General features: G+C 42.2%; 1 protein-coding gene across 1 annotated transcript; it reads right to left on the bottom strand.

Moving 5' to 3' along the window:
• Positions 1-751: 751 nt before the first annotated feature.
• LOC131290089 (katanin p60 ATPase-containing subunit A-like 1) lies at positions 752-23,775 on the bottom strand. The gene is made up of 3 exons (XM_058319475.1): positions 23,628-23,775; positions 3,208-3,399; positions 752-3,142 (listed from the first exon to the last, which is right to left on the bottom strand). The coding sequence occupies exons 2-3, from the start codon at positions 3,388-3,390 to the stop codon at positions 1,598-1,600; spliced, it is 1,728 nt and encodes a 575-aa protein (XP_058175458.1). The 5' UTR covers positions 3,391-3,399; positions 23,628-23,775; the 3' UTR covers positions 752-1,597.
• Between the last annotated feature and the right edge of the window lie 407 nt (positions 23,776-24,182).

Below are 24,182 nucleotides of genomic sequence, written 5' to 3'. Positions count from 1 at the left end.
TGTCGCAAGATGGCCGGCATGTTCGAAACGGACGCCGGTTCCCGGTGTTTTAACTTCTGTATTTTTATAAATTAAGTAACAACATTTCAATTACTCCCTGATATTCTCCTGTTACTACTATGGCCGATCTTTTTTTGTTTATTAATGGGAAACTGATAGCGACATTTCATTATCCTTTTCGAATTTTGATTTCAATTCCACAAAAACCGAAAAATTGCTTTCACCATCCGTATAACAGATTGGCCACAATTTAAGCATTGACTCAAAGAAATGATAAATATATTTATATGTTCTTTAATGAATTTTATGTACTCATCACATTTTCACAAAAATCCTGAAATAGCACGCACATAAACGTGTAACATTAAAAATTATACCACTAGGCATACATTCGCACGAATTTTTTTATCGACTTTCGAAGTAGATTCGACTTTGATGTGCCTAGTGAGTGTTGATCAGAAAAGGAACAGTAATCACGTGAATTAAAACTATTTGAAAAAATTTGCGGGATGTACGTTGAATTATCAACCATTTCGAATTTATTTTACATTCGACTTTTGCTACATTTGTCTATAAATTCGTTACTCTTCATGCTGAAAAGTAGTCGAATCCTTTCTCACGAAAGTGTTTTCGGTTCGAAAAGCAATTAAGCGATCAACGAATGAAGACTTATTCAATAGTCGAGCGTTCCCGAAAAGATGTCATCATTTCATTTCAACAACCATATACATATTCCGTTTATTTTGTCATTTTATATAAAATGTTACTGAAGTGTTTATTATCGTGTGTATGATTTAAATTAACAGTATAATTATCATTAATTATCGGTATTAGTAAAACATAATGAAAACAGAAAGAAAGAAAACAAGATTAGCTACTGCTCGCCGACAAGACGCGGATTTGCAAAAAGGCATACTTTCATCTCTTTTCCTCCCGGTTTACTAGTGCTCACCGCGAATGTCCTTATTGCGCTGGCTGAGACGCACATCAGTCACCCTATGCCGAAGTGCGCAAGGCACCGACACAGAGAATACAACGGATTTTGGCCGCCTCCGAGGCAAAAAAAAATGTAAAAAAATTATAAGATCGTGCGATCACTCTCCGGCCCAGCATTAACAACACATTGTGGTGATATGTGGTCAATCATCGAAGGAACTTTGAGAGCAGGTCGAGAGCTGGAGCGCCACGCACATGGATTGTAAAATTATGGCAAAAGCATCGATTGGCGAAGGCAAATAAATTAGCATTGCGGTTTAACACAGGCCCCACACAAATGCATCCTCCAGCCAACTGGGAGAAAGGATTCGTGTTGTGGAGGAAGTCTGACCGAAATGGTACAACACGACGTATGCTCGCCCACTTCTGATTCTACCCACTGTGTCCCTCGTTTCTTTTCCATTTTTGTTTTTTTTTTTTCTACAAAGATCACAATCACGGTAAACCGTTGACTCGTATGCTCGGCGTTTGGCCAGAGTTTTGGAGAGCGCGCATTCAGTATTCGAGGACACGGAACCGCAGCCTAGCCACGCTCGTTGGAACGAATACGTAGGCGGCTGCGACCGACCTGAGCATGGCCACCTCCAAGTGCCGCCTGTAATCACGACGAGCCGAACTCTTTCATCCATTGCTGGTATTTTGCCAGATCGTCTTTGGATACGCTCTTGTTGCACTTGGCGATGGCCTCTTTGAAGTCCTGCTTCGATACCGGCAGGTCCAGTTCCTCCTTCGCCAGCTGGCGGATCTGTTCCGGCCGGAGGCCCGCAATCTTGCGCCGCATCGACATCATCGACGCATCCCGGCACACGTTCGTGATATCCGCCCCGGAGTAGCCCTCCAATCGGTCGGCGATGTCGCGCATGTCCACCGATTCGTCCACCTTCACCTCGCGCAAGTTAATCTTAAGCAGTGCCTCACGACCTTCGCTGTTTGGTAGCGGGATGTAGATACGCTTCTCCAACCGTCGCCTCAACGCCTCGTCGATGTCCCAGGGAAAGTTGGTGGCTGCCAATACCATCACAATCTTGGTCGCCTCGTCATTGCTGACGCCATCCATCTGCACGAGCAGCTCGGACTTGACCCGCCGGGAAGCTTCGTGTTCGGATTCGGAGCCACGCCGCGAGCACAGCGAGTCGATTTCGTCGATGAAAATCGTGCTGGGCGCGTAGAAGCGGGCCATCTCGAACAAGAGCCGCACGAGCTTCTCCGACTCGCCCCGGTACTTGGAGGTAAGCGTCGACGAGGACACGTTGAAGAACGTCGTCCCACACTCCGTGGCGACCGCTTTGGCAAGCATCGTTTTGCCAGTACCGGGCGGGCCGACCATCAGCACACCCTTCCACGGGCGCCGAATGCCTTTGAAGTAGTCCGGCATCCACATCGGCAGTACGACCGCTTCCTCTAGCAACCGCTTGGCCTCGTGCAGGTCCGCAATGTCGTCCCAGTGGATGTTGGGATTCTTCTGCAGGATGTCCCGCTCGAGCATATCGACTAGATCTACGTCCGCGTGGGCCGCCGGTTCGAACTTACGCTCGACTTCTTCCGGCGTATCCCCGCCATTGCCATTGCCCTCCTCGTCGTCCAGCTTCTCCTTGTCACTTTTTTCCCCGTTTCCGTTGGTGCTCTCGGAGGACGCTCCCGGCGTTCCGGTCGCCGTTGCCCTTGCGCTCGGTTTCGTTCGGGTTAGTGTGCCCGTCCGTGACGCACCATTCATGCCCGCCGCCGCCGCCGACGACCCGGATGAGCGCGCCGATTGACTGATCGTCTTCCGCCCGCCGACGGTCGACGTGGAGGCGGATTTGGTGGCCGCATTTCGTCGATTCACCTCCGACTTTCGGTTGAGTGCGGTGCTCGAGCGGGACTGACTGCGAGGGGCAACGGTGCGCCGGTGCGGATCGGGTGGGGGCATATCCGGGGGAGGTCCCCAAACGTCGGGGTCAACCCCCCGACCAGCGGAGGCCGACGGTGGCATCCAGATATCCGGATCGGCACGGAACCAAGCCGCTGGATCTTTGCTGGCCGTTTCGTGCAGGGGCGTACGGATGCGGGCTTGTAGCGGGGCGTTCTGTAGATCCATTGTGATTTCCGTGAGCGTCTTCTGGATGAGCTTCATCTGATTGTACTCTTTATTGATTTCTTGCTGTGCCTGAAACCGAACAACAGAACAACATTAGACAAAGGCACGATTGGTATTGGAAGTCCAACACTCACCACTAGCCATTTTCCTTTCTGCATTGGCTCGTTCATGCCGACCAGCAGCTTGCGAAGCATTTGCAGCACGCCCTCGTAGTAAATGCCAGCCGAGTCGTAGTTGCCCATCACGGCCATCTCGCGGGCCAGCTTCGTGTTCTCGCATATTTCCGTCGTCGATAGACCGGCCATAACGATGGTCATTCCTCCTGCCTGCAAGAGAACAAAGCATCGTAAAGAAATCAATATTACTACATGGAATAAATGGACTATGTTATATTGAATTGGATATGTAATTCCATATGTAGAGAATGAGAAGAACATTATAAAATACTCGAAAATGTATTTAGACTTTTAAGGTAATTTTTTTAAAATCGGTAAACGAGATCTGTTTTTACACTTGATTCAAACTTAAAGCTTAAATATTATTACAAAATTCAAGGAAAAATAGAAGAAACTCCCTGTGAAGATACGTGTCACAAGCAACTCAGAGGATAAAGATAACTTAACTAGTGTTGTGCCTTGTGAATCTTTAGGCGAGATTCAAACGTTGATGAAGCTTACGAAACCTTAATGCATCTTCATGAAACTTTGATGGATCTTTCACGAATGTTGATGATTCTTTCATTGGCGTGGGACCAGAAAAAAACGAAGGTCTCTTTAATAATTTGTTGGTCTTTAGTTGTCGGTTCTGATTTATGAATCTCAAAGATTAATTAATGTTAAATGTTTGGAATGCATGAATCTCTCATTGAAAGATGCATGAATGTCTTAAACGATACAAAGAATCATTCAGATTCATGAATCTGAATCGGAATTACACAATTCTAAACTTAACACAAACTAAAACGATTGTCTGATTTTTGATTCCCTGCCACTGCGCAACAATCCGATAATTTCTCCTTCATTTGTTTCTCTCTCACGTACAACTGCAATTTTAGCATTTTATCAACTGATCGTTAAAACAGAGAAAAGACAGTGGGTAAGGGACGGATTTTAGGATAAGCAAACTAGGCAGCTGCTTGCGACTCCGAACATTCGAGGACCCCGTACTTTTTGTCCATATTTTTTTCAAATATTAAAATTATTTTTATCATTTTGCAAAACAAATGGCTGGTCTAATCAAACGTGTGATGCGTTTGTAAATTTACTTTCGAATGAAAGTAAATGAAGAATATGAAAGATGTAAGAATGATGCGACTAAATTGTCTGTATTGTGTTTTGATGAAGAAAACGTAACGTCTTCATATTTTTTTTGGTTGAAACATAAAAGATTGATGCGCTAACGTGTATTAAGTGTGAAGTGTAAAGTGCAAAGAAGTTATTAAGGAATAAGAAAATTCTAAGGATAATTCGACATACAGGGTTTCGATTCATATAATGGAATGTTTCAATAGGTAGAGGGAACATTTCAAAAGCATAGGGGATATTTTCAACCGGTAAAGATAACTTTGCAATCATATAGGGGAATGTGTTAGACAGCTAGGGGAATCGTGTAATGTCACCGGGGAGCTTTGCAACCGGTTAGGGGAGCGAGCTGATAATTTCATTAAACTCATCATTTTTATGTCAAGGAATGTTATAACTGTGGAAAGTAAAATATTCGAAAATCGTATAATTTATTTGTATCCTATGCTTTTGAAATGTTCCCTTTACATATTGAAACATTCCATTATATGAATCGAAACTCTGTAATGAATTAGCAACAGATCCTGCTCATTTGCAAATATAGAAATAATGCTTAAAATTGTTTTTTTTTCAAACATTTAACAAAAAAGGAATTTGCAGTCTCAGCACGTTTATTATTTAGAAAATATTGTTAGGCGCAGTTCATGAAGCTAAATAATCAAAGTAGAAAGTAACGTAAAACAGCCTTACACTGTTAATTGAAAACTATTGTAAACACAAGGACATGCTTGAAATTAATATTGAACTTTTGCACCAATAGTAATAACTTGCGGGTTTTCTCTGTCATTTTGATAATTCAATCCGACTGTAACGGTCAATTTTTTTAAGAACGCGGAAGAAATCAGTTCCGAGAAAATCGTAACAAGATGAAAACCGAACCTTGTCGGCCGCATTGCTGCTTGGAGATTAAAGTTACAGCACAAAGACCTAGTGCGCAGGAACAGTACAACAAGAGGGGACCTAAAACTGATCTCATTAAAAAGTTCTCACATTTCAATCAGTAAGACCTTCAACTTAGACACCAGCACCTGCCGGCGACCCTGATACCCTCTGGGAGAGCTCGTTGTAAGAAAACCGGCATCGGAAGCCCAACAGAATTATGCCCCGCTTCAACTCGCGCCACCAGAAGACAGCTTCAGGAACGGCATCGCCTACACCCGCCAGTTATTTCTCCGTCCGGTCCCCATATGATTTGTGAGCCGTCTCTTTCTTTCCATTTTGGCCTACAGCAACACCTCGTTGTGACACAATCGTCAATTATAAGCTAATTAGGCAACGCGTACACTCGGCAACAACCACATTTACACATCGCATCATCCCCAAAGGGCCTCCGCTGTGAACGTTAACGGAGCCCACCCAGTCCCTCCCCGGTGGACGGTAAGTTGAAGGAAAAGCCAAGCCAGTGTCCCGCCACCATCGAATACACCGTCCTCCGACGGCGTGCCGGCGGCGCACAACACTTGAAGCTGTAATCAGGCTCAGACACTGCGCGGCAGACGGTATTATGGCATGCAATCGGGTCAACCCGACCCTTGTTGTACCTTTATTTTTGGGGTTTCCTACGGTGGCATTCAATCTGAACCCTTGCGTGAACAGGGTCGTTCGATAAATAAATCTAAACTCATTTCAAAAACTGATCATCACATCAATCGTAAAGCCAGCCCACAGGACAATCAACTAGATTTACAGTATTTATAAGAAGATAATCAAACTTGTTACAACATGAGAACATGTGAGATTCGAAACAATTAATATCTTTTATTATAATTTTATTTAAAGACTTCGAAAAACACGCGTTCGTCTCCAAGTATTTTACCTCATAGTCGTTTTAGATTGATTTAAAGTTCATCAACATCAATCGTAAAGCCAGCCCATAGGACAATCAACTAGATTTACAGTATTTAGAAGAAGATAATCGAACTTGTTAGAACATGAGAACATGTAAGATTCGAAACAATTCATATATTTTTTTATGATTTTGTTCAAAGACTTCGAAAAAACAGCGTTCGTCTCCAAGTATTTTACCTCATAGTCGTTTTAGATTGATTTAAAGTTCCTGTGAAGTTATAAAATCCTTTTAAGATAACGAAAAAAAAAATACAATTTAATGTTGTAGAAATTTTGTACATTCATGTATAGTGACATAAAACTCTGCCTTCGAATAAAACAGAGCAAGAAAAATAAATAAATGGAAAGCTCAAACCAAGGTGCATAGGACAGACTTTTGAAACTATAGACTAAGATAAGATGTGTTTTGAACACTGGATGAATTAAAAGAGAAAGCAAAGGTTATTCAATAAAACCAATGCGAAGATACAAATAACATTGACGATTTAAGGGTTAAATGCAGTGTATCTTTCTCGATTGCATTCGCTTGCATCGCCACGTACAGAGAATAGCGAAGCAATGGACGCAGAGCAATGGGGCTGGCTCTTCCAACCGTTCTGCATTTGCATTTTTTCGGTCGGTCGGTGAAAGGAAATCGCGTGCCGGGAAGAAATGAATCTTCCTTACTTGCTCCACACAAACGCATGCCTATTCCGCGACGGCCAGCACACACGTTGGGGATCGCACTGCCGGTTGCAACAATTTGTGATTCATCAGCTTCATCGGGACTGGGATGCGGATGTGTACCAACGGATCGCGATACGTGTTTTCGTTCGGGAGGCGGAAGATCAAGATTCCGGGGGACCGTTTTTTTTTTACGGAGGGAAAACGTTTTCTTTTTCGTCACTTGGTTGCCAAAAAAGGAAACCCGAATCAAGGGAAGAAGGAGCAAACCGCACCTTGACGACAATAAGAGCAGGGTAATGGGCACGCTAAAGAAGTGCTGGCAAGGAAATTAATTAGGCATTAATTTTGCGGGAATGGCTCACACAGGAGAGAATCTTGCGTATACAGTGGAGTTTTAACTTTTTCTCCATCCATGTTCAATTTCCTCAAACACTGAATAGCTTCAGTGGAATCCTAACTATTTCTCCATCCAACAATCGAACTCAAAATCAACTGTTGACAATCAATAAAATTGTTAAATTCATTCTTTTAATAAGAAAATACTAATTTAAATTACAAGTATTTTAAGTACTTATTAATTTAAGAACGAAAAATAATAGAAAATTGTATTTCAAATGACAGCAATAAGCTCTAGAACTTTCAACAACTGATCAACCACGTCAAATATATTTTCTCGATTTTTTATTACATACAACATAAAATATTTGATACTGAACAATACTGAGGGAATTAACTATTATTTAACTGTTTCCCAACCAAATAATAAAAATAAAATATGATTTGTGATCTCGCTTTGATTTACTAACAGTTTGTTGTGTTGAAACAATTGTAATTTTAACTAACATTTATGACATACAAAATTATTACATACAACATAAAATAATACTGAATGATGCAGAGGGAATTAATTAATATTGAACTGCTTTCCAACAAAGTAATAAAAATTAAGCATAATTTGTGATCTAGCTTGGATTTACTAACAGTTTCTTGTGTTGAAACAGTTGTAACTAACATTTTACGACGTTCTTGCAACGTTTTGGCAACAAAAAAGCAAGGTTGTAGAAGAAAAACAACACCGAACAGGTACGGCACAGTGAAACCGGCACGATCGCGATTGCCTTTCGTAGAGTGAAAAGAAAGCGCCACCAGAGCCAAGGCAAGCAAAAGCTGTGGCTAGCCTACCGGTGCCAAACTAAACAAACAATAGGCAAATAAAATATGAAACATAATTAACCTCCATTCAACGGCGCATCCCTTTACCCCACCCTTGTCCCCCACCCGATGCAGTACTAAAAGAGTTCTATTTCGAGTCAGCTATTGTGCCGAGAAGAGGCTCTAGATTTCGCAAATCCCCCAAGCTCCGTTTACATTGCACTGTCTCGAGGTGGGATTGCATTCAACTAGTGCGCTTGTTTTTCTCTCATCTCTTTACTCCGTACCCTCGTTTCCCTCGCATGTCCATGCCAACCTCTGCCTTCTTGCTGGGGCAAGGTTGTTCTGGCCGTGGAGTTTCCTTTGCACGAGGCACGTTTTTCTTCGTGCCTGTTGATTCTGCTTGTAGGCCCCTAGGGGCTAGGGACTTTCTTCAGCACGACGAAGACGCAAACGGTGACGACAGTCATCATTTTGCAATGCTACCCAAGCACGGGGCCCGGGTGGAGTTGCCAAACTGAAGGCAGTTAGCATCGCGTCACGTTGAGATAAAACGCGATCAAGACGGGTGAGCGCACACTTTCGGCTCGAATTTAGTTGATCCTCCGTGCCTTGCAATACACATACACAGTGCGGAATGCAATTGCCAAGCGAATGCGAAGAGAGGGATTGCGAGGATCAGCACGCTGCGCCAGATTTAGATCAGTTTTCCATAATGGATCACTTCCCTGTCACCGGTTGACCCGAGGTGGGGAAAACCGAGGAAACCGATGAGGCAGCATTGGGTGACTCATGCCTGGCTGCTGGCAAGCTGGCCCATGGAGGTAAACAGCGGGAAATGCACATGACTCATTAAACAATTTAGCTACCTATAAATCAGTGACAGTTCTAGACAGAGAAAGAGTTAAACGTTAAACAAATTAAAATGAGCAAATGCGTGAAAAAGTGACTAGTAAATATGAACAAAAATAAACTAACAGAAAAAAATGTAAAATTTCAAATGTAACACAGGCTTGAAAAAAAATTACTTAATAATGGGAAAGTTTGTGAAATGATAACAAAATAAACACGTACTTCTACGTGATGTTCAAAAATATCACAATGAAACTAATCAACCAATAATGGAAGAATAGAGCCTTCAATACAGTAAATAAATTTAAGATTTAAATGTTTATAAAATATTAGGAAAATTCTGCATAAATAATAGTTCTCAATTGATATTTACTAGTTTTAACAAACATGTGATTAAAATAAAACATTCGTGAACTGATGAATTAATAAAATGTAGCTATTCAAATCCTTTTTTTATTGACAAATATTCTCGGTGATATAAAAATTACATCGCTAAATTTTGACTGCTTATGATGATTAAAAATACGCAACAGAATTGATTTAGAAAAGCGCAAAATCAATATTATTTAAATTTTTCATCATATACATGGTTTGTTTTTGTTGATGCACAGTGGAGAATTTTTACTGTATTACATTTAAAATCAATATCCATAATGAGATCCCTCCGTTTTTGAGTACACATCGTATAAATTTGTGTGAATAAGGTTATCGAACATTTTTATATATTATTTAAATGTACGAGTTCCTAGTTGAGAAGACAATTCCAATTATATTTCAAAGTTAATGTTTTCTGCTCTACCGTAATGTTTTTCAAGCTCAACAAATGTTTACCATCATTTTTTATTCTTTTTAAGTTATTCACTGCATAGTTTCTATCACGAGATCTTTCTATATTCGCTTGTACCATATTCTATGATACATTTGAAGAAATTGATTATCTCTTTAACATATTACGCCCAATCGAAGCTCATGGTCTGGCCCATTGTGCAATTACACAACCACAATGAAACAATATATCTCGCGAAAAACTGAAACAAAAAAAACGTCAGCTCATTCTCCGGGGAAACAAACCAAAAACAAAAAAGCCAACATGAAACACACAGAGTGAACGTAACACCCAATGGCCTCGGCCGGCGCGCAGCATCGCAGCGTGCAGCAGCAGCACAATTTAAATATAAAATTGCACCGAATTGCAACGAAACTGCAGCAACCGAAACCGGTCGCCCCAATGTCGCTTGCGCAAGAGAATCGACTTGCATCTGGTTCTTGTGTTCCGCTTCACAATTTTCGGGCTGGTTGGATTTCATTCGGCGAGCATAGAAAACTGACACTAACGGAGCGAATAATAGTAGACCATCGGCGAGAAGGTGGTAAACCAGTCTGTGAAGTTGTTAAAATCTCACTAGTCATCAATTGGTGTCCCCGGCGGGGGGATTCGTTACAAGGCTTGGCGGGGAGGGAAGAAAACAACTGACCTTTCCGTGCATTGTGTGCATAAAGGCGAGGCATAGGACTCACAAAACACCTCTCGCCCAGATGGTGGATGGTTAGAAAGTTTTCCTATGCGGTCCGTTCAGGTCCTGCCCCGGTATACATCCCACCATCCACCCGGAGGTTCCGTCTTGTAGGTTGTAAGTTGCCTCCGGTTCTTCCAAGTCAAGACAGATTGCTCTCTAGTAAACGTTGCAGTCCCCTGCATGCCCGGTTTATTATCTTACGGCCGAGCGACGACCGGTGACGAGACAATGGCCCTTCGAAACCATCCCCCCCGGAGGTAGCGCTGAAGACGCTCACGGTTGTAAACGGATAAATAGCGGAAACCGCTTGCTCGATAGGTCGAAAGAAATGGGCGCAGTGTAATCAATCAGGAGAGGAGAATAGAGTGTGTTATGGTCGGTGGCAGTTTAATAGTCGAAACAAAATACAGACTGGCGTATGCTGATGATGTAGGTATTGTGTTATGTAGAAGGAATGGTGCATTACTAATGACACTTTTCTTAACTTATGATCGTGACGAAAATGCTTTTATGTAGAGACGCTAGAAGGAAAACTGTTCAGACTTCGTAGTTCGATAACATTTTATACTAATGGCTTTTCTATTCTGTAAATCGTTTGCAAGTTCTAAAGGTATAGTATGTGTAGGTGTCCGAGAAATATCGACAATACATCGAACAACACCCAATTAGTCCAAACTGGACATGTGTATCATCCCTTCAACATCCTGTTACTGATTTTTGTCCATGTTTCCAATCAATTTAGTCAATTATTTAAAAAAATGCTCGGGCCCCAAAAACAAGTTTTTGGGCTAAACTGTTCTATTCTTTCTTTATAATACTAGTTTCTAAATCGGTTCAAATATTTTCCCGAATTTTCCTAGGGTTTTTGGAAAGGGTAAAATTTGTAATCGATAAAATTGGTTATATCGTAGAAACTGCTCTAGGTAGGGAAGAGTAAAAAAATTCTAGGAAGTTGTCTTGAGGCGCATGTTCTTTCTATTTATCTTGAGGTCTTAATCTTGAGGAGCATAATTTTTCTGTACATGTATACCTCAATCAATATTTTATTCATCACAGAAATAACGCTTGTTCAAAGTCCTTCACTTTACAGAGAAACAACCGCTCAACCATTTATAACAACTTGACTCGTAATCCCGTTTTAAACCACGGTCAACCGATCCGAAGGCGCGTTCAATAACCCCCGATCTCGTCTCTTTGTAGGTCTTGAAGCAATATCTCCAAGTACGGATGACATTCAGCTTCCATCAAGATGCAAAAACCGGGGGCTCATAAATCAATTATTCCAAGTGAAAAATGCACCGTCTCCTTCCGTCGGGTCAACTCAAAACGGACAAAGATCGTAGTTGTTCGACCTTCACGGGTAAGCACAGTTCGCCAGGCTTAAGAGAAGGTCGCGCAAAGTTGAACATCTGATGAAGTTTACCGTTTCCTTCGACAAGGGTAGTATTGAGCAACGAACTTGTTCGATTACTTGCCGTAGAAAATCCTCCTTTGGTGTTGGTATGCAAACTCTGAAGGAAGAGAAATTATTACACAGATTCGATCCTCTTCAGCAACCAGAAGAGTCGAAAAACGGGTTTCTGGATAAAACGGTATAGCGTATAAGAATAAAACCCAGAAAGGATTTAAAGCTATAAAACCTGTTTAGCAGTTCTTTAACTTCTTACTCATAGTAAAAATGTGTCCAAGACTAAATGAGATTGAGGTCTATTTCTAGCAATACTTAAACAACTATCTGAAACATTGAAAAATCTACTTAGGGGGCAACTATTTACCACTAAGATTGCTGCTCACTCAAGGGTTAGAAAGACGACGAGAAAGGCAAGGCACAACTGCGTGACGTTGTGTTGGCGGGACGAATAGTAAACACATCCAAAAGAGGCGGCAAAGGAAGGTCACCGTAAAACAGCACAGTTTAACTATGCAAATCGTGCCAACCCCCTTCTCTCAAGTGATACAATGTCGTCTTAGTCCCGAAGGGTTCAACATCAAGTTAAGTCCAGTGTGAGAATTTTACCAAAGAGTATACTGTTGGTATAAAGCTTACGGGAGATTCCAGGGATGTTCCGAATGAGGGTGAATTATGGCAGCCCAGCAGAAAGCAGAATGAGGTACTGATACTTGACAAGTTCAAACTGCCCCAACAAACCAGAAGTCGTTGCTTGATGAAGGTGGAATAGCATCTCGACGTGAAGGAGACAAATCAGAGACTGTAGCAATCGAGAAGCGTCCCACTGCAACCAAAGAAACCCTGACACTCCGTTTTCGGAGCCCTCGCAGCACTCAGGGTTCAGTAACCACCAGTCCGTCCGCGGTCTTTCATCTTTCCGTTGTGCAACGTGCTTCCTCTTGCGCTCAGTTCAAGTTCATTTTCTTCCAATGCCGCGGGGCAGAAGAAGGAAGTGGAAGGAGGCGACTTACGGCTTGCGTACGGCGTAAGGCAACCGTTGGGGCCCCAAACGGAGCACTCCGCCAAGAAGAAAGAAACCCGTCCGGAGACGTCGAAGATGTGTGTTGTATTTACGGTTAATTTCTCGCAAATACTCGTCATTCAATTTAAGCGACCGTAATTACGACTCCCGGCCACGGCGTGAGTGAGAGGGACTGGGGAGATCCGGGGGGGGCTTGGTTGACCGTTTGTGACTGATGGCCTACCTCCCTGTTCTATGCTCTCTCCACGCTCCTCGGGCCTTCATTCTGGTATTTTTGCTCTTTCGTCTTGCGAGAAACCACCTCGCTTGATCGAACTCGCGCCCGGGGAATGATCTGGACTGGCGTTCTGTCCAGCAAGCAGAAAAAAGGTGCTCCAAATTGATTCAAACAAACGTTGGTAAAAAAGGAAAGGCAAAAAAGCAAATGCCAAACGATAATAAAAAGAAACATCTGAACTATTCGAGTACTTGGCGGAGTTTTGTTAACGGGTTCGGGAAGCCAATGACTATTGAAGAAATTAGTGCGTTTTCCGTGCGGCGTGTAACTGTGCTTTTCACCGATTTCGAAACAGCGAAGATACTCTTGAAGTACATCGCAGCAGAACCACTAGAAAAGGCAAGGCTCCGACGGACATTCCAAACTTACAACTAACCGTTGCATCCACACCAAACTGTGACTTCTCGAGGTTCGGGAAGAAAAACAGCTTTCGGTACCACATCACATGACCACCAACGGAGTACGGGATCGACGTTTGTCGAATGACGAAACCATCCATGGTATATCCGCGTACCAATATTTACCGTTGGCCTTCAAACATGCGACGAAAATGCGTGTGGTTTTTGTGCAAATAGAATCCAGACAATCTGACATTCAGCATTTGCGCGGAGTGAAAATCGTAAGTCAACATCAACATCACATGGAAATTTTAAATAAACGTCTACAACCAATTGAACAGCCCTAACGTTATGAGGACAAATAAATGAATTGATAAGAATGCCACGCTTTTGGAGAACTAATGTAAGTTTGGTAGAGAAATTTACACATTTTCATAGAGGTAGAGAAATTTACATTACACTAGTGATGCGTATTGAGTACAATGGTGAGTGAAAAGAGTCCTACAAATAAGCTGAAGGATTTAATTGATCACGAAAAGTGTTTGTAACTTTTGAGTCTCAAAAGTAAATGTAGAGTAGCTAAACGATTTCCTAGTCGAGAAAGAACATTAAATCCCTCTCTAGAATTCTTATCCGTCTGTATATTTCCAATCTTTGGCGGTGACTAGTAGAGGAAAGTGGGGCAAGATGCATATAAAAGAAATTCAGACTGAAATTATTCAACATAGTGTCATTATACTTTAAGTTGTACTACATAGTTATCCAATATCTAAACACGACATTTAATTGGTACTGCAAAAAACATTTATGTATATATAATGTATTAACACGACATTAATCAAAGTTAGAAATAAATGTCAATTAAGTTTTTAGTATGGTCAATTGCATTTTGCAACCAAAGATACCCCAAAAGTAACAAATTATACCTACAACTCAAGCCATAAAATTATAAACGCTGCGCATTCTGACTCCTAGTATGGATAACTTTGCCTTCCAATCAGTTGCAATTACTTGAAAAAGAATTAATTTGAACATGTTGGTTTTAATAACCTTTTAAGATCTTTCATGTTATTACGTTATTTTTATGCAACATAACAGATTATAGAGAACCGAAAAGAGAATTTGACTTAAATTTCCCTAATGGACTTCGAGAAATATATATATAACCTTACTCCTTTTACTTACTCCATTCCCTACCAATAGAGTATTGGAAATCGATTCTCTGTAGAGGATGCATATCTCCGCAGTAACTAATAAATAGTTTTACGTGTTTCAAATCACAAAATAGTGACCTAAATGTTCAATTCATCATGACGATGATTATGGAACCTGATTCAAATCTTTCAAAAGAGTTCTTATACTCATCGCTACTTTGCACATCTTTTGAATTCGGTTTCCCATTCCGGGAGCCGCAGTGTTTCGTGTAAATTTAGCTGAATGAATCTCCCTCATTCATGACTCACATGTTTAACGCCTCCCAAAAACGATGCTCGCAGTGTTTGGTTACACGAGAAAAACAAGTTTTCCTCCAAAATCCTAGGCGAACCGCTAATTTCGCGCACCGTCTCGGGAGTTCGAACTGATCGACCCTGAACCGCACCGAAATACATCGATCATCGGACGCAATCACGTGAGGGAGGGAGGGAGTGGGAGGGGGGGAGGGGTAGTCGGCAAACGGAAGGCAAACAAACGTGAAGTAGCAAGCATGTGAAGGTCGCCCGCGAGTTTGCGTACCAAAAGGGTGAAATTAAACGAAGGAAAAAAAAGGTAAGGGGCGAAATAGCATCGAAGGAGGAAACATATGGAAACCTTCCGGATTAGGTTCCGGGCGCGCGGACAGGGCCGGTGTTTCTCCACATTCCTTAAGCAGTTGGCGTACTATAGAGCTCGCTACAATGGATTCGCGAACGATTCCGGAATCATCACTTCCTTTTCTCTTGCTATGCTAGTGCATGAATGTGCATCGAATAAAACAAACGGAAAACAATCCACTCCCAATCGATCATCGGTTAAAAACCATCGAAACTCCTAGTTCCGATTTGCATTGCGGATTTAAAGCTATTTTCCTCCACCCTTTCCTCCCCCGATGGCTGCTGCGGCCACAACAATTGCTGTGCATCGGCCAATTTAGTTAATCTATTTTATTTCACGCGCAACTTTTTACAAACTGATCTAGTTTCATCGACTTTCCCTTTACTCCCGCCGCCGGGCGGGGTGGCCACATTTTTTTTTATTTCCACCCAAAAAATGCCACCACCATTGCACCGAACCCGGGGAAAAAAGGCCAAATCGGAACACGCACGCGGAAAGGTACCGAAATAGCGCTAGAAACCGTAGTGTCGCAGGCGGATGCACGATCCGATTCAAGTAAAAAGCTTTTAATTTAGAAGTGCGCCCAGGAGCCTAGGCGCACGGGCAGGCAAATTCCACCTTACCCGTGTACGAAACAGCGAAACTGGCGGGAAATGTTTTTGCTTAAAACCACCAATTCTCGGCCACCCTGCCAGCGGTACGCATTTTGTTCGCTCACTTTACGCGAAAGTGGAATGGATTGGGCCACTGCGGCAGGAAAGTGCCACAAGGGTAGGGCCCTTAGCTGAGCACAGTGCAATGTGTGGGGATCGTAGAGAAGACAAGTGGAGAAATAGAGGAAGACGAAGAAGAAAGGCAGCCTTCGACAAGTGTTTCGTGAGACGGATTTCGATAGGCAAGGTACTAAATATTTGACGGTTCTTGATGTTCTAATTCTGTGATCTATGATGCCCTTTACATTGCTTTAATTATTTCTTTATGTACCTGATATATTTTTCAATTTGCCCAAACATCCAACATACTGAAAAAATTATGTGTAATTGCAAAACTGTTGTAGAGCTAAAATAAGGATTAGAATGCTCGCTAGAAATTAATCAAGTATTTAAAATATTACATTGATTAATTAACAACTGATGTTGGGATTAGGTTTTGGGATCAGATTAAATTAGTTCAACAAACAGTTTAAAATAAGCACAAACTAATTTAAAGTCATTATTGAAAATACTTATATGGTAAAGAAAGCTATATATGGCCAATGTCATCTTGAAGAGTTTAAATGCGTTTTCACCTCTTGCAACAAAGAGCAAACAAGCAAACAAACGTACAAAATAAACTTTTTGAGGAGATATTTCTTAATTATTGAAGGTACAACAGGATTAAAATTTTCACTCAATAAAGTGAATCACAGTAGTGATGAGAATAACTATTCTTTTGAGAGATTTGAATCAGACTGAGCAATCATCACGATGATTGGAATCTTTTAGCTATTTTTTGTAATTCGAATCCTTAACAGGAATCCCAAAAAAATGAATTTGTGTGTAAACGAGTTGCTAGTCACCAAAGAGCTTCGAATCTCAAGAATAAACTTACTAAACTTAATAAACTGTTCAAAGTATCGTATTGGACAATTTTCAAGAACCGATGAGACATACCATATATTATCCGATGGAATCATTCTTTATATGGTTGTCTAACACTTAAAACATGTTTCTCCTATTGTCTTGTTCGGTAAACATTACAACCATTGGACGGTGAATAAAATAAGTCAACTGAATATCCATGAGCTAATTATTATTATTGCAACCTGGCATTTGAACGTTCCAGAAGATTGCAGGGCACCTTCATAACTGAGTGGTGTGTTCAATGAATAATTAAAAAAAAAACAAACACACACACAAATAACCAAAACTTTTACTAAAGGGTCTTCTAGTTAGTTTTCACAACCATAAGACGCCTCCAGCAGCATTCAACCACCCACCGGCCAGCGGAGAATGTGCCCCGATCTATTTGGCATTCCTGCCCACCACGGAGAAGCACGCCGGATGATTTCTAATCGTTCGATTTCGCATCGCTCAGGTTGTACGGCTGGAATCTGTGACAACTTGGCTTGAGAACTGCCGCTGACGTCACCGAATGGTACACGAAATCACAGACAAACAAAATCACAACCGATCACCGTCGCCCACGCGCTGTTGCAAACGGAAACTCACAAAAACCGCCAATCGATCCATCGACTCCAGTGAAATGATCTAAAACGAAAAAAAAACGTCCCAGCTCGAGCAGCAAAAAAGTCCCGGCCCGGCGAAGCGCAATCTCGACTCGGTCTCGAAGATCGGCGGTTTGCTCGCCCAAAGCCCCGGAGACCTTGTTCCGGATGGAGTTTGCGTGGGCCGGCGCAAGTAGTTGCGGCACGGTTTTGCGTCGCTGTTGACGGTTGTTTTGGAACGAGGGAGGGCGAAAAAAACTCACGTTACACAAAAACCGGCACGTTCCGATGGATTCAACGACGGCGACGTCAAATCGTCAAGACGACAACTAACGATCCCCGCCGGCGGGCGACTCCTCCGCGCGATCGTTTTCACGCGCTCCAAAGTGTCCGTCATGTAGACGGCGCGAGAAAAAACGAACACACACAAGGTGGTTGCTGCCGTCGGTGGTGGGTTGTTTCTCATTTCAGGCCGGCAAAGGGGGGTCTGGTGGGGTGTTCTGTACGTGGTTTGATTTGTCGCAAGTGCTGCAAATGCGCGAGACGAGCTGTTTTCGGCGCGTCGATTCGATCATTCTTGACCGGATGCATTAGAAGCAACATCTTCAATTATCTTCACACTGTCGGGGTTTGGGAACGGAAGCGAACCGGAAGACGCAATGGTAGAGAGGAGAGAAGTGTTTCGTGCAGAGATTGCTTTAAGTATTCCCTCAACAATAGATGTATCAAATCAGTAATTAAATTCTGTAATACACGAAAAATAAGTTTAAATGTTTAAGTGGCACATGGGTCAATATTTTAACAAATTTTGTCAAAAAACTTAGGTCTATCCAGGAGAAAAAAAATTACGATCATGATCTTTTTATACCAATTTCTCTACACACACCACACCAGATCTTTACCAAAGTTACAACATTGTTTCAAAGCAACGTCATTTATCTTACTTGTAATCGAAAGTAAAATTATCTAATTGCTTAATAAATAATTAATCAAAAAAGCTAAAAATTAATTTATTTCAAGCGCGATCCTACACAAAATCAACTAAGAGAAAAGTGCCACTTTTGGCAGGTGTCATAATCTTTCACAGTAGCATTCAACAGTGTCCAACAACAAAAGATAAGGATCGATTTAATCACTTTCACGATAAAAAGAAACTCTTGTTTTAAACCATATTCCTACGACAACCAACTGATTCAGCCAACTGAGCATAACAACTCTAAGAGTAATAACTGCTGAATCTTGTCGAATTTCAATCAACTTCCAAAGCAATGTGTTAAATGATTGTCTCAAATGACTTAAATTATTTGAGCATGATAAAACATCAAAAAAGAGTGTGATAAATTTTACAAATTAACAGGAATTGATAAAATCATAATTTGGTACCATTGCAGCATTTGGATAGGTAAATTGTAACAGTGTTTATCATCAGCCACTCTAACAAATGAAGAAATTATACGAAATAACAGAGAAGAAATAAGGAAATAGAAAGGAAATTTCTTGATCTGTTAACCCTCATATTCAGTTCCTTTTAGCCTAACAATATCCGACAGCTAAAAATTAATATTTTAAAATACGTTTTTATATCTTAACATAACTTATTCCTTTAAAACACATTTCATGTTGAAAAATTCTATTCCCAACTTCATGCGCCAGAATCTGAAACGGCTTTGTCGCGACACGTGAAAAACGAATCGAATTAAAAATATGCACATGCAATATGCATACGAATAGCTCATTGTGCAGCGGTGCAAACGTTCCCTTCTACTCTCTGTCTCTCCCCCTTCAGCTCCTTATCGGATTACCTCCTTACGTAGTCCCAGTCCTCTCTTTCGTCCCGTTTTCCCCTCACCAGAACAGAGGAGCAACCGTTACGATTTAAAGCAAGGTACACCACAGTTGTTGTAGGCAATTGTTTACAATGTGTCTTACCTGCCCCGTTGGTGTGTGGTATACGAGATGGCAATTTTGTGTTTCGCGGACAAATCATACAACCCCACACAAACACACAGGCTCGAACCTCGAGCGCCTCACCGGGTTTTGCATCGCGATAGATTCTGCAACGGGCGAACCCACCGAGAAGTCGTGCGCACGAGTGGGAAAAGAACTCGAACGACGAGCCGACTCGCGCAAACGACCTTCTTGGCGAACGTCATCTTCGGTCGTGATCACGCGATCGGTGAGGCTGTTTTTTCAGAGCTCGCCCGGTGTAAGCTTACCGCATCACGTTGGGTTAACGGCCACTTTTACAGTGGCGGGGAGAAGTATTGCGATAAAACGCTTCCCTGAATGAGTCGTGCGAAAGAAGGCCAACGCTTCGAGGCCAAAAATTGGCAGTTTTATTCCACCAATGTTTTCATTACAGAATAAAACTTTTTTTTTATCACTTCTGTCTCACGAAAGCTCTTTCCTTTCATTAACCTTTTTTTTTCTTTTACTCAAAACCATTTAGCAAGTTTTAAGAAGTGTAAATGACATCCGTTAAGGTAAAAGGGAGAGATACCCGGTCGCAAAACATGGCATTACATCCACCATGTCCCCATCCCGGAAACCCACCCGGAGAGATCGAGAGATGGGAAAGGTCGGCGGGATCGAAAAGAAGGAGAGAAAAACGGCACCCGATACGGGGCAGGAACACTTTCTTGTTCCGGCCGTAGGAAAAGTATGGTGTTTTACGCAGCCGGTGGTTTCTTTTTCTACTTAGCAGCGCCACTAGCGATCGAAGCTCGCGTAGGAAGCAGGAAATTAACACCCGATATGAATCCTCACCACCGTGGCGTTGCTTTGGGTAACCCGCTCGTTACTTTCGATTTCTCGATGGGCTCGATTTGTTTTTTTGCCCGGCGATAGATGATCCGGCCGGCTGGTGGCGTTTCCAAAAGTTCCGCCGGGGATGCTCCAGATAGGTGGTGCTCCAGATGCAAATGTACGTAAGACAATCTCAGGGGAGTGAAAAGTGATCCTACGCTTGGTTGGGTTTGGGTTTTGTGGTAAGAAAATCGAAAGTGATACAAATCAAGCGTATTGTTTTCAAAGTTGTTGAGTAACAGTTGGATAAAGATATCCTAAATCCTACCCATTTACCGCAAAATTGATGCAAATCGTAATGTTCCCTTGATGATTAACACCATGATTCCTCGCCGAAAAGAAATTTAAAACCCCGTCTGACATCAGAGCACCGTTTTTAACACTAGAACTGCTAGGATTTGGAAACGACCAGTTAACATTTTTTGCTGGATGTTTAGTAAACGATATCGAAAAGCTGGTATATGTTAAACGTTTTTAAGAATTAAATTATGTTTTTGGAGTAAAAGCAAATTATTTAAGCGTTACAATTCATAGCTGAATTAATAAATAACCATTTTAAAAATTTCATAAGTTCTGAAATGACAGCTTTATTCGAGCTCTTCATACGAGCATAAACTTAGAATCAATTTAAAAGAGTTTTTATAATAACTTCGAGAGCATATAAAAGATAATAAGAAGAGTTGTTTGAACAAAAAAAGCGTTTAACATTGTTATTTAGATCATAATTTAGTTTACACTCGCATTATTGAATCGGTCAAAATGACTTATCCCATTGGAGTTGCTGAAAACATCTTTTTTATCAATATCAAAAGAATTTTTTCTTTTAGCTTCGTAGTAAATTTCAATAAATATGGGAAAGTCATGCATCAACTTCGATACAAACGCAATGCTTCATCTAAAATATTTATGGCATCTGGAAGGTACTAGACTAGTCAAAAGGATTGTAAGGGTAGTTCTAGTGTTAAAGTCATCAATACCGGCCTTATCGGTGAGGACGTGAAAAAATAACGTTTTCTAAAGTCAAATCATCACGTCATCGTTTTCACGTACCGTCGACTCCAAGAAGGAGGGGATTGATGAATTAAGGTGGTCATTTTTTCTACTCCACCTCATCAAACAAGGGCCCCAGACATGGGAAACGATTGTGCACAACACTTGCCTTCACGACCGGGTGCCCCCGTTTAAAAAGTCCGCAAATTTGAGAAGCACTGTAGGCTGTGTAAAGTGGTTCAAATAGTAACACTTTTCTACCGTGTCTTTATCATAATTTGTGGAGCGGGAGGGAGGAAAAACAAACGTCATCCCCGGGGTTGGTACCTTATCGGTGTGTAGTGAAGCAGACCAATAAAACGTCTTAGTAAGCCCCGGGTGGATGGATTATAAATAAAAAGGAAAAAAAACGGGCCAACGTATGGCGCCAAGTAGGTGACTAATAAAACTATCGGTTCCGCAGGCTATTAAATACACCTGTATAACTCTCCCTCTCTCTCTCTCTCTGTCGCTCTGCTCGTAAGTAAACCGGTATTCACGTGACAAGGACACGAACGACGAGAGAAATTAAAAATTAGTTTATAAAATATAATTTACAACGACGATATCAATGTATCAAAGGGGATGTCAAAGTTCCTTGGAAAAGCATATTAATGCTTCGTTAAGACCAAGTAATTAATATAAAAACCAAGCATTTTATGATTGCCTAAGCCTCTATTCAATATTCAATATTTTACCTCTAAAAAATTGAGTCCAAAGTAAGTATGTACATAATAGTTACAGGTTGATTTTGTTTGAACCTAGCGACAAGGTTCATGTGAAGGCATTCGGTTTAGGATCATAATTTGCAACTCAATTTAAAAGGCTTATTTAAATACATAAAAGTGGTATTCGAGTGGCTTACTTTACCACCGGGCGGGAAGAAACCCCGTAACTGTGTCACTCCCAAGGGAACTAAAACTATTAAACAACGCGTGGAAAATGGACCGAACGAAAATACAATAAAAACCAATCGACGTCATGCTTGATCAATATCCAACCACGCCTTGGATGTCCTAACCAAAAAAAAAGACCATATTCCCTCCTAAAAAAGGGAAAAATAAGGAAACGAAGAAAATCGCCCCCTTCAGCCAAAAGACGTCCACTGGGTAGGGCTAGAGGGATGACGACAGTAAGCAACTTTTCCGAAAGAAAGCTCCATCAAAAGGGGGGTTGGCTTTCGTAGCGCACCGATGTGCCCTTAAACGGGTGCAACCCCCTCCCCTTAGGGGAAGGTGGCATGGGCAGGCGGAGAAAGCTTGCGGAAGCACCAGACACTTTGAATGAAGAAAAGTCGGTACACGGTGGAAGCGGTTGAGGGAAACAAAATAAAAAAAAACCTAAACTAAATGGCCAAAACAAACCCCCTCATCATCATGGCCATCGAGGGATCTAGGTCTTTTTTGTTTCGTTTTCTATTTTTTTCCCTTTCGAGCGCTAAGGGTTGCGGGTGCTGGAGATGTGTGCAGTAGTAGTTCACACGGAACAGCCATTCATTCAAAATCTTGTTTCGCCACCCGGCGTTTCGCGAGCGAGTTTGGATCGAAAAGGAACTAAGGTGTGCGTGTGCCCCTTTTTTTCTCACCAACCAATGAGGTTTCGGTGAGGGCGGATAGGAAACGAAAAACATAAATTTAGGCCAATTAAAACACACCTGGAACTAAGATGAGTTCCTTTTTTTTTTCTTGGACATTGTGCTTCCGAACGTTGAAGGGACAAACGCAAAGCGAGAATCGCACCGCATTCGTGAGAACTCTTTAGTCAATATCACGACGGTAACTACTTCCGATGCCATTGCTTCAACGGCCTTCCCCCTCGATCCTCCGCCAAATTCGAAGGCGTTGAAACAGGTTGTTCGGTTAGCGGTGAGGTCACACGAAATGGCCCTCGGCTGTCGAGACGCAGCGAGCTCTGCTCAGCTGAGATTCCAGTGCGACTCGTTGCGACGAACGAAAAGACGGAACCGGTTGACCTCCGGCCGGTTGATAGAACCACCCGGTCGTCGTGTAACGGCCTCCACAGGGTTGGTGGACGTGTCGCTTGCTTTGTCGCCCACCGAGCGGTGTTGTAGGCCAGGTAACATACAATCAACCTTCATCACTGGAAGCTATCTAGCGCTTCCTTCACCCTCAAACGCTCCCTCCAAGCTGTCTTTGTGTCGTTCTACCGCTTGCCATACAAACGAACGAATGCACTTCTTGTGCGGTTTCATTGGGATAAATTCAATTTAATTGCGTATTGTGAGTATTCAGAATCATCTGTAAGGTACAGAAAAGAGCAGATCGTCATTTTTTGGGGGAGGAAAAAGGGCAAACTTACCGATGAAATATGCTTTCCGTTGTGTGCCACCTTTCGTTGAATGTTTAAACCGGAGTAACTGCAAGATCGGATTACGATCCACAGCTGTTTTGGTTTCGCTTTCGATCGCGAGAAGAATATGTAATCCTAAGGGGTTTGGAACGGAGGCTTGCCTGTCCACCACCGCCAGCGCGGCTCGGTTCCAGGAAGCCAAGGGTAGTTGCTCCGCACACACACACACACACACACACAGTATCTGCTGCTCTGCGGCAGAGGCCGTTGCTGATAAGAAAGTCCGTGTATGTTTCTAGTTCTCTACTATTCGAGTTAAATGTTCAATCATGAGCGCGATAAGGGAATCGTCGTAATTACGCCACAATGCTGCGGTGGGTGGCGGGATCCGCAATATCTACTGCCCTTCCGGACCCTGCTTGGAGAGGTGGTCGTGGACAGACGCGAGGGTCACACCGACGTTAGTTCGACCGTCTACGATGCGGCCGTTTTCCAGCTGACCTAAGCACCGCCTGCTGCGACGCAGCTCCACGAGCAGGCCATCATTTCCCTTTGCAAGGTAGC

This window comes from Anopheles ziemanni, chromosome 3 (assembly GCF_943734765.1).
Source record: "Anopheles ziemanni chromosome 3, idAnoZiCoDA_A2_x.2, whole genome shotgun sequence".
In the NCBI taxonomy this organism is placed as follows: Eukaryota; Metazoa; Arthropoda; class Insecta; order Diptera; family Culicidae; genus Anopheles; species Anopheles ziemanni.
This window is presented reverse-complemented; position numbering and strand designations above follow the sequence as displayed.

Coding starts and splice junctions, on each gene's coding strand:
- LOC131290089 (XM_058319475.1), bottom strand. CDS start 3,390: ATGACCATCGTTATGGCCGGTCTATCGACGACGGAAATATGCGAGAAC. Junction 3,143..3,207: donor AGAAAGGAAAATGGCTAGTG/GTGAGTGTTGGA, acceptor GTTCGGTTTCAG/GCACAGCAAGAAATCAATAA.